Raw genomic sequence first — 8,790 nt, 5'->3', positions numbered from 1 at the left:
CTCCCGGCATGCTCCGCGGCCCTCAGGACTTAACCCTTCGGGGCCTGAGGCTCCCGGGCGCCCCGCCTCCGCCTCTTACCTGGATGCTGCAGGGTGAGATTTGGGGGAAATGGGCGAAGGCTTCTTATATTTACGGCGTGTGTGAGCGTGAATGTGTCTTGATTCTTTTATTTAAGAATTAAGAGGTATGTGCGTCTGTCTGATTTTCCTAAGAAGAGAGTTTATTATGAGATTCAGATGCTTTTTGTGTGTGTGGGAGACCCAGTACCAACTTTCTGTGTCGTAATTTTTTGTTTGTTTGTTTTTTTACGACCGTCCGGTTGGGGGCGTGGGGGTGGGAATATTCATGTAGCTAGAGGACCCCACAGCATGCTTTGGATTAGAGCCTTTAGGATTTGGGCCCTTGGCCTGTCTGGGGGGCCCCTTCCCAGGTGCCACCACGGAGGTCATTTCCTTTGTCTGCTTGAATGGCCACTGGCTTGTGCAAGGGGCTTTCTTCCTTCGTAGTGTGGATGGGGGTCTAAGATGGTCTTTCCCTGCCCCTGAAGCCTCTTAGCAGGGACACAATGGTGAGGATCACGCTCCTTTTAATTGAACTGTTCTTTCCTCTTTTTTTGGTGCACAGTTCCAGTTGAGGGGGGCAGGGACTGTAAGTATTAAGCGTTTAGGCTGTGGGGGGGTCAGTGCTCCCATGGTCATTGGGCAGTTCAGGGGCTGCTGTTCATTTATTTGACCTTTCATGGTTTCCAACATTCTCACCTCTCAAGCCGCCCGCTCCCACCCGTAAGCCCCCTCAGCCTTCAGGAGTCCGAAACTGCTGTAAAAAAGGAGCTTGAGAACCTGGAGCTCCAGAATCTCCTTTGCGCCCCCCCCCCCATTGTCTAGTTCCGGCAGGCATCCCCCCACCTCCCCACCCCGGGTTAACTCCCTACTTCAGGGGCTGGCTTCCCCAAAAGGGCCATTGTTCTGGCCAGCGGAGAGAAGACCTTGAGGCCTCAGCTGTGAGCCGTCCAGGCCAGGGGAGTGCGGGCTGCCCTGTCCAGTATCTCCGCTGTCTCACCCATCCCGCCGCCAGCTGGCTCCCTGCCCCCGCCCCCGCCCCTTCACAGCACGGACTCCCGGCTATTTAAACAGAGATGGTGCCCCCATCTTCACTGTGCTCTGGTCACCGCACATCATGCCTCCCAAGAAAGATGTTCCCATGAAGAAACCCACCGGCCTGTCTCTGTCCAAGCCTGCTGCCAAGCCAGCCCTGGGGGCTTCTCCAGCCAAGAGCAAGGCTGAGCTTGGTGCCACCGTCCCTGACAAAACCCAGGACCCTCCCCTCGACCTCTCCAAAGTGGTGGTGAGTCTCCCCCGGAAAGTGAGGACAGAATTTGGAGGGCTCCCTCCCAAGGTGGGGAGACAGCCTAGGGAGTCAGGGGGTATCTTGAAGTGAGGGGGGTGGTCAGGGGCAGGAATAGGAGGCCTTCCGTTGAAAGTCACCAGCTTTCTGACAATTTACTGTTTCCCCCCACTAACCATCCCCATTCCCCCTCCCACCCACCCCAGCACTCCCTGATCCCCCACAGGACCTGTGGGATGGGGAACCTCTGGGCCTCCAGGCAGTTCCACGGTGGAAAGCGGGGAGCTGCCCCGTGCCCCCCTGAGGGAAGGCTGAAGGGGAGACTTGTTAGACAATCACAGCTGGGGGCAGGGGTAAATTTAGCCTTTGTTCAGCCCCCAGTTATGCGAGGGATGTAAGGCTCAGAGCAGGCAGGGAGGGCAACAGGTGGCGTGGGATTAACCCTGTTCCCAGGAAACCCTCCCCCTTATAATTCCTCCCCTTGGGATTCTCCCAAGGCCCCTGCGCTGGGCTCCAGGCCTGGTCCCTTCACTCCTCTCTAGAAGTGGCTGCCAGCTGGCTGGGGGGAGGGGGATAGAGGACCGGGCGCCCTCCTCACCTGCTCTCTTCTTCCACAGATCGAGTTTAACAAGGACCAGCTGGAGGGTGAGGAGACGCTGATTCCCACGTCCCCTATCCACCAAACCCTGGTCAGACCCTCTTTTTGGTTTTTGGGCCACACCCAAAGGTGGTCAGGATAACTGCTGGCGGGGCTCAGAGGACCTTAAGTGTTGCTGGGGCTCAAACCCATGTTGGCTGGGTGCAAGGCAAATGCCCAACCAGGCAAATGCCCAACTTGCTGGTACCATCGCTCCGACCTTCAGACCCTCGTCCTACTCCCTCACTAGGGTCCTGACCAAGGAAGTCCCCACATCTCTCCTCTTTGTGCCTCTGGTTCTGCTCAGCTCACCTGTGATTTCTGACCCTGCTCTCTGTCCTGGGGGGATGGGAGTGAACCCCTGGCCAACACTCATCCCAACTTTTATTTCAGAATTCAGGGAGGCTTTTGAGCTGTTTGACCGAGTTGGGGATGGCAAGATCCTGTACAGCCAGTGTGGGGACGTGATGCGGGCACTGGGCCAGAACCCCACCAACGCTGAAGTGCATAAGATCCTGGGGAACCCCAAGAATGATGGTGAGAGGATCCCTGGAACAATGGGGGGTTTTAGCTTGGGGATGGGACTGACGGATGGAACTAATGTGATGAGGGGTGCTGTGTGTGTGTGTGTGTGTGTGTGTGTGTGTATGTGTATGTATGTGTGTGTGTAGTCTCAGGACTTGAAAAACAGCCTAGCCTGCATGATGAGAGGTGCTGTGTGTGTGTGCGTGTATGTGTGTGTGTGGAGTGTCTCAGGACTTGAAAAACAGCTTAACACAAGACTAATGTGATGAGGGGTGCTCTGTGTGTGTGTGTGTGTATGTATGTGTGTGTGTAGTCTCAGGACTTGAAAAAAAGCCTAACCTGTGACTAACATGATGAGGGGTGCCGTGTATGTGTGTGTGTGTGTGTGTGTGTGTGTGTGTGTGGAGTGTCTCAGGACTTGAAAAACAGCTTAACACAAGACTAATGTGATGAGGGGTGCTCTGTGTGTGTGTGTGTGTGTGTGTGTGTGTGTGTGGTCTCAGGACTTGAAAAACAGCCTAACCTGTGACTAACATGATGAGGGGTGCCGTGTGTGTGTGTGTGTGTGTGTGTGTGTGTGTGTGCTGTCTCAGGAACTTGAAAAACAGCCTAACACGAGCGGGAAAACATCCTGAAGTTTGCACGGATCAAAGCTATTCTGGTAGGAAAGGGAAGTGGGGCCTGGTGACCCCAAGTGACCGCTCCCTCACCTCTCTAACCTCCAGAGCTCAAGTCCAGGCGTGTGGACTTTGAGACTTTCCTGCCGATGCTCCAGACAGTGGCCAAGAACCGAGACCAAGGCACCTACGAGGACTACCTGGAGGGGCTCCGGGTGTTTGACAAGGAAGGGAATGGCAAAGTCATGGGGGCAGAGCTCAGACACGTCCTCACCACCCTGGGTGAGGCCAGGGTCTCCTGTGGAGTAATCAGGAGGGAAGGGGAGGCCAGGCCAAGACAGGGAGTCATGTCCCCCCTAGCCCCCCACCCCTGCAGGAGGAGGTCAGAGCCGGCCAGAATCTGAGGCTAAGGAGAGGGGCACAGAGATGCTTCCCACAGGGTAGAGGGAAGGAGATGAAGTGGGAGGAAGACTTTGTGCCCTGACTTGTGATTTGATGTACACTGAACCCCCAAGAATGGTTTTCTCGGATAAGTTTTGCCAGGTGTTAGCTAATGCTGGTGAAATGAAAGGCAAGATGGAGAAACCCATCCAAGACATTCCCTTTTTTTTTTTTCCGGGGGCGGGGGTCAGTAGGAGTCAGTCTGCAGGGCTCAGGGCTTACTCCTGGCCCTGAGCTCAGGGATCACGCCTGGGTCACGCCCGGCCCTACCCTCAGCATTCCCTTCGGAAGGAAAGGAGGATTGGGGAAGGGCTGCTGTGGGCGAGTCTCCCGGGTGGGAGAGGAGGTGACACCCAAAGAAAGGAGCTTGGCCGGGGTTGGAGGGGTCCAGCCGGCAGTGGCTAAAACTCTGTGCGGGGGGCGCAGGCGAGAAGATGACAGAGGAGGAGGTGGAGACTGTTCTGGCGGGACACGAGGACAGCAACGGCTGCATCAACTACGAAGGTGAAGGCGCGGGGAGGCGGGGAGCGGGGCCTTGGGGGCGGCGCCAGGCCCGGATGGGCGCGGTCGGGGTCCTGCTCCCCAAGCACCCCCTGCCTCCTCCCTGCAGCTTTCCTGAAGCACATCCTGAGCGTCTGAGCGTCGCGCCGCCCCTCTCGGCCTGGGCAGAAAAGCCAGGGGAAGTGCATCTTCGTGCCCGGCTGCGGGGCTCGGCTACGTTCCCCTTTGTCCAGCCCTGGGAGGGGGCGGGGTGGCGGGCGTGACGCCCGGCCCCCTCCCCACTTCCCCCCGCCGGCGGAAGCGCGTTCCCGCCGCTAGGCGGCCACCCCCTGGTTTCAAAATAAAGAGCCGGTTGCTCCCGGGTCTCCGACTGTTGCTTTCTTCGGAGCTGGCGGTGGCGGGGGCTGCGCCGGCTGCAGGGCGGGGCCGGGCCCCGCGCCCAGCCCGGGCGCTGGGTGCGGCCGCGCCCGGCTCGGCGGCGGCGCCCCGCCCCCCGGCGAGTCCTCGGCGCGCGATTGGCCGGCTGCCCGGTGACGTCACGGGCGGCCGCAGCCCGGGGCCGGGCCGGGACCCGGAGCCATTACTGCGGGGGACGCCGGCAGGATGGTGCGGGCCGGGCGGCGCGGGATGCGCGGGGGGCCGAGGCCCGGCGGGCGCGGGCGCGGGGGCCGGGGCGGCGGGGCGCGGGGCGCGGGGCGGGGCCGGGGGGCGCGGGGGCTGCGGCCGGGCGCTGACCGCCCCCCTCTCCTCCGAGCAGTGTGACTTCACCGAGGACCAGACCGCAGGTGGGTGGGCCCGGCCCGCGCCGGGGGGCTTGCTTCGGAGAGGGGCCCTGGGGCCGGCGGCCGCACCCCGACCCGCACCTCTTCCGGGGAGCACTTCCTGGGTCTTCCCGGCTTCCTTCTTCTCACTCTTTCTTCCTCCCTCCCCTCCCACTCTAGATCTGAGCCCCACGCACCGGGTGAGTCTCGGGCGGTGTGTCTGTGGGCCAGCGTAGCCCCTCCTGCCTGCTCCGTGTGCCTCGGGGAGGGTCCACTAAGCTGCCTGCACCCCTCTGTCCTTTAACCGGCGACCTCTGTCTCTCCTCTCCCTCTGGCCGCCCCCGCCCCACCCCCAGCTTGGAATTGAGCCTGTGCAGAGCGGTGACCTGCTGTTTTGCGAGAACGGGGACGGGTTTTGCCGAGGAGATCTCGTTGCTGTACCCACCCCGGGGAGTTTCAGCACAAGGAGGGGTGTGGAGTGGCGGGCCGGGATGACCCCAGTCGGGGCCTCCTGCTCCCACTTCCTTATAAGGGCAGGAGCCAGCCGGGGCGGTGGCGAATTCCTGCCCGGGTGGTAGAGAAAGGGGGGCCTGCTGCAGGGGTGGCGAGTGGGCGAGGGCGGCCCTGGGTCTCTGGGACACCTGAGTGGGGGGGACACAGGATCGCTCCTCAGAGACTTCAGGGTGTCCAGTGGCGCAGATATCCGGTTCCCTGGCGCCACCCAGGTTGAAAGGGGCCAGGGCCCTTTATCTGCCTCCAGCCCCGGTGCGGGGCCCTGAGGTTCGGCTGCTTCCGCAGAGTTCAAGGAGGCCTTCCAGCTGTTTGACCGCACCGGGGATGGCAAGATCCTGTACAGCCAGTGTGGGGACGTGATGCGGGCCCTGGGCCAGAACCCCACCAACGCCGAGGTGCTCAAGGTCCTGGGGAACCCCAAGAGTGATGGTGAGGGTCCCGCGGAGCCCGATGGGACAGTGGTGGGCCCCCCTGCTGGCAGTCATTCCGGCAGGTCATGTCTCAGCCAGGCCTGGGGATGACGGCCGTGGGTGGAATGGGAGCCCCCTGTGGGTGTGGTCCCTTCCTGGGAGGGTGACTGTCCTCCACCTCCCGTGCGCAGAGATGAACGTGAAGGTGCTGGACTTTGAGCACTTCCTGCCCATGCTGCAGACAGTGGCCAAGAACAAGGATCAGGGCACCTATGAGGACTATGTCGAAGGCCTCCGCGTGTTCGACAAGGAAGGCAACGGCACTGTGATGGGTGCCGAGATACGGCATGTTCTCGTCACACTGGGTGAGGCTGCCGGCCGCCCCCCCCCCCCCCCCCCCAGCCCACCTTCCTTGGCCTCCCTGGCCCTCGCAGCACTTAACACGCTGGTGCTCTCCCCCACAGGCGAGAAGATGACCGAGGAGGAGGTCGAGATGCTGGTGGCCGGGCACGAGGACAGCAATGGCTGCATCAACTACGAAGGTGAGGGATGAACCAGGCCCCTTGGGAAAAGCGCTGGGGGTGGGGGGGGCAGCCTCTGGGGCTCTGCCCTGGGTCTAAAGAAATGCCAGGAGGCAAGAGGTGGGGCAGGACCCAGCCCAGCCCGCGGGGGATGGGGGCGGCGGTCCAGGGAAGGGGTGTGTGGGAAGGGATGTCCGTGTAATGTCTGTCCTCCCCACCTGCCCCCTTCACCCCATGTCTGTGTCGTGTCTTCACCATTAATGTCTCTTCCTTCCTGCAGCATTTGTGAGGCATATCCTGTCGGGGTGACGGGCCCATGGGGCGGGTACGGCTCCTCCCAGCCCCCCTTCTCTAGTCGCTCCCCAGTGTTTCCTCCGGGCCTTTGCTCTGTAGCGCCTGCCCGCTGCTACTACCATCTGACCCCTCCCGGCATGTGTCTGCATGGAGCTGGGGGTGGGAGAGGAGGGCTCCAAAGACGAAGACAGCCTTGGGGGGCTGGTACCTCCCCCTCTCTGGGGGTTGCTTCTAGGGCCTGGTTAACAGACCAGCTGCGGTCGGTCTTGCTTTAGGGGGATGCTCTGCCCCGGAGCACGGCCGGCCGGCAGGGGGGTGGGATGCTGCCCTTTGGCGCTGCTCCAAGCTGGTCTCTCCCCTTGCCTCCTGCCGGGGCAGCTTGGAGGTACCTAACCCAAAACTCTGTCTTCTGCCAGTGGCTGACAGTAGCTGTAGGCGTAGTTGAGACTTTCTTGCCTCTGCTGTGTCCCTGCTGCTGGGTAGGGTGGGGGGACACTAACAGCCGAGGGCGGGGGGCGGGGGCCAGGACCCGGCAGCCGCTGCAGACCCACCTCCAGGTGGGCTTCTAGGGCTCCTTCCTCAGGCCGCCTTTGTGGCCGCGTGGTCGCCTGGCCCCCGGCTTCCTGCTCCCTACGGCCCTGCTGCCGGCCTCACCCCCGTCTCCTCCCTCAGAGCTCGTCCGCATGGTGCTGAACGGCTGAGCACGGGCCCAGTGACCCACCCCCAGGCTTTCCCGAGGCTTCCTCGGATCTCTTCACAGAACCTCCCCACTCTGCCCCTCCCGGGCGATGTGGCCATCAGCACTCACAATAAATTTGCTTTCTATGCCCTGAATTTGCCTGTTTTCTGGGTCAAGGGGAGTAGGGTGAGAGTTTGGCTTCAGGTGTCAAGGGGTTGGAGAAGGCTGGGGGACCCTCAAGGGGGGGTCATCGTTTTCTCCCGTGAGGCACCCCGGCCGCTCATTCTCCCCTGGCCCTGCTCATTCTCCGCCCCCCCCCCCTTCCGTGGGGGATGCCTTGGGAACATGTTGGCACCGCCAAGCTGTCCCCTCAGCAGGCCCCGGGCTGCCGAGCACAAGGGAAGCAGGTGAGAGGTGACCAAACTCGCCTTGGGAGGGAGGAAGCCGCAGTGCTGGAGGTGAGGGTGGCCTGCCCCGCCGGCACTGCCCCCGCCCCCCAAGGCGGCCCGGCTGCTGGGGGCCCAGGTCCATGCCTGGCTGTGCTGTCCCTCGGTCCAGGCAAGGCTCCCGTGAGGGACCCGGGAACGCCCCCCAGCCCCCTGCCTGACAGCCACAGGTGAAGAGAACACAGAAGCCTCCACAAGGTGCAACTGAAAGCAAATTAATTTATAAAAAAAAGAGAGAAAAGGAAAAAGAGAAAATTTACAGAAAACTTTCAAACAGAAGGAAGGTGCCAAGACGCAGAGGAAGAGGGACGCGGGGCTGCGGGGACACAGGGCCTGGTGTGGGGGCCTGGGTCACGTCCGCCTTCCCTTGCGGGATGAGAATACAGAGGCTGGACCCCGGGCAGCAGAGCCGAGCTGCGAGCTGGGGCCGGGACTGCCCTTGGGCGGGGAGCCCCTTCTTTGCTGCCCGCCCTGCTCGGTGCCCTCACCTGGCAACCCCCTGAGCTGGCAGGCAAGGGTGGGAGGGAGGAGGCGGGCCGGGTGGTCGCTGGGTCACCGGGAGGAGGTGCTTAAGTGCTTCTGACAGGCTCCCCTCCCCACTGCCGGGAGCCCAGGTCGTGGAGAGAGTGGCCCAGTGGCCTCTGCTCCCACCTGCCACAGAGATCCCCGAGGTGTCCCCACCTCAAACACACATACGCCGACATCAACTATGCAGGTGCCTTTAAAAACACAAAACTGACACTGAGCGGGACGGTGGTCTGGTGAGCGGGGCCTGGAACAGCAACGCAGGAAGCAGCAGGAGAGGTTAGTAGGAGTAAGTGGATGGGGTGGTCGTGGGGGGTCGGGGAGGCGACTCGGCACTAACAAGGGGCGGGGGGCAGGCTCTGCACCCTGTTCTACCCCCAGAGCTCTTCCAGAACCGGGCTCCCCTGCCTAAAACTCACCTCTCCGAACAATGCAAAAGATTCTTTTAGTGAGAAGAATTGGGAGGGAGTTCCAATGTGGGTTTTTGAAATCTACTATGTAAAGGGCTTGATTTTTCCTTTTTTTATCCATTAAAAAAATGCAGTAGTTCTGGAGGGGGAAGTGGCTAATCGGCC

The 8,790-nt window shown here is 61.6% G+C and overlaps 2 protein-coding genes across 4 annotated transcripts; both read left to right on the top strand.

Moving 5' to 3' along the window:
- MYL6B (myosin light chain 6B) lies at positions 1-4,317 on the top strand. Its single transcript, XM_056120160.1, has 8 exons — positions 1-93; positions 626-649; positions 1,135-1,345; positions 1,963-1,990; positions 2,376-2,519; positions 3,233-3,406; positions 3,992-4,069; positions 4,176-4,317. Exons 3-8 carry the CDS (start codon positions 1,178-1,180, stop codon positions 4,202-4,204), a joined length of 621 nt encoding a protein of 206 aa, XP_055976135.1. The 5' UTR covers positions 1-93; positions 626-649; positions 1,135-1,177; the 3' UTR covers positions 4,205-4,317.
- A 244-nt stretch (positions 4,318-4,561) lies between these two features.
- On the top strand, positions 4,562-7,399 carry MYL6 (myosin light chain 6). Of its 3 annotated transcripts, none has more exons than XM_056120118.1 (7): positions 4,562-4,672; positions 4,824-4,851; positions 5,626-5,769; positions 5,942-6,115; positions 6,215-6,292; positions 6,552-6,596; positions 7,238-7,399. In XM_056120118.1, exons 1-6 carry the CDS (start codon positions 4,670-4,672, stop codon positions 6,578-6,580), a joined length of 456 nt encoding a protein of 151 aa, XP_055976093.1. In that variant the 5' UTR covers positions 4,562-4,669; the 3' UTR covers positions 6,581-6,596; positions 7,238-7,399. The 3 variants fall into 3 exon arrangements, with proteins under 3 accessions (XP_055976093.1, XP_055976092.1, XP_055976094.1); XM_056120119.1 differs by lacking the exon at positions 6,552-6,596 and adding an exon at positions 5,008-5,027 and having other exon boundaries at positions 4,631-4,672; XM_056120117.1 differs by lacking the exon at positions 6,552-6,596.
- Positions 7,400-8,790: the final 1,391 nt, after the last annotated feature.

Source organism: Sorex fumeus, unplaced genomic scaffold (assembly GCF_029834395.1).
Source record: "Sorex fumeus unplaced genomic scaffold, SorFum_2.1 ptg000042l, whole genome shotgun sequence".
Lineage (NCBI taxonomy): Eukaryota > Metazoa > Chordata > Mammalia > Eulipotyphla > Soricidae > Sorex > Sorex fumeus.
This window is presented reverse-complemented; position numbering and strand designations above follow the sequence as displayed.

Bases quoted from the DNA above. Each gene is read 5' to 3' on its own strand.
- MYL6 (XM_056120117.1), top strand. The intron at 5,770-5,941 runs GTGAGGGTCCCG...TCCCGTGCGCAG, and splicing joins GGGGAACCCCAAGAGTGATG to AGATGAACGTGAAGGTGCTG. The intron at 6,116-6,214 runs GTGAGGCTGCCG...TCTCCCCCACAG, and splicing joins GCATGTTCTCGTCACACTGG to GCGAGAAGATGACCGAGGAG.
- MYL6B (XM_056120160.1), top strand. From the start codon at position 1,178: ATGCCTCCCAAGAAAGATGTTCCCATGAAGAAACCCACCGGCCTGTCT. The intron at 1,346-1,962 runs GTGAGTCTCCCC...CTTCTTCCACAG, and splicing joins TCGACCTCTCCAAAGTGGTG to ATCGAGTTTAACAAGGACCA. The intron at 3,407-3,991 runs GTGAGGCCAGGG...CGGGGGGCGCAG, and splicing joins ACACGTCCTCACCACCCTGG to GCGAGAAGATGACAGAGGAG.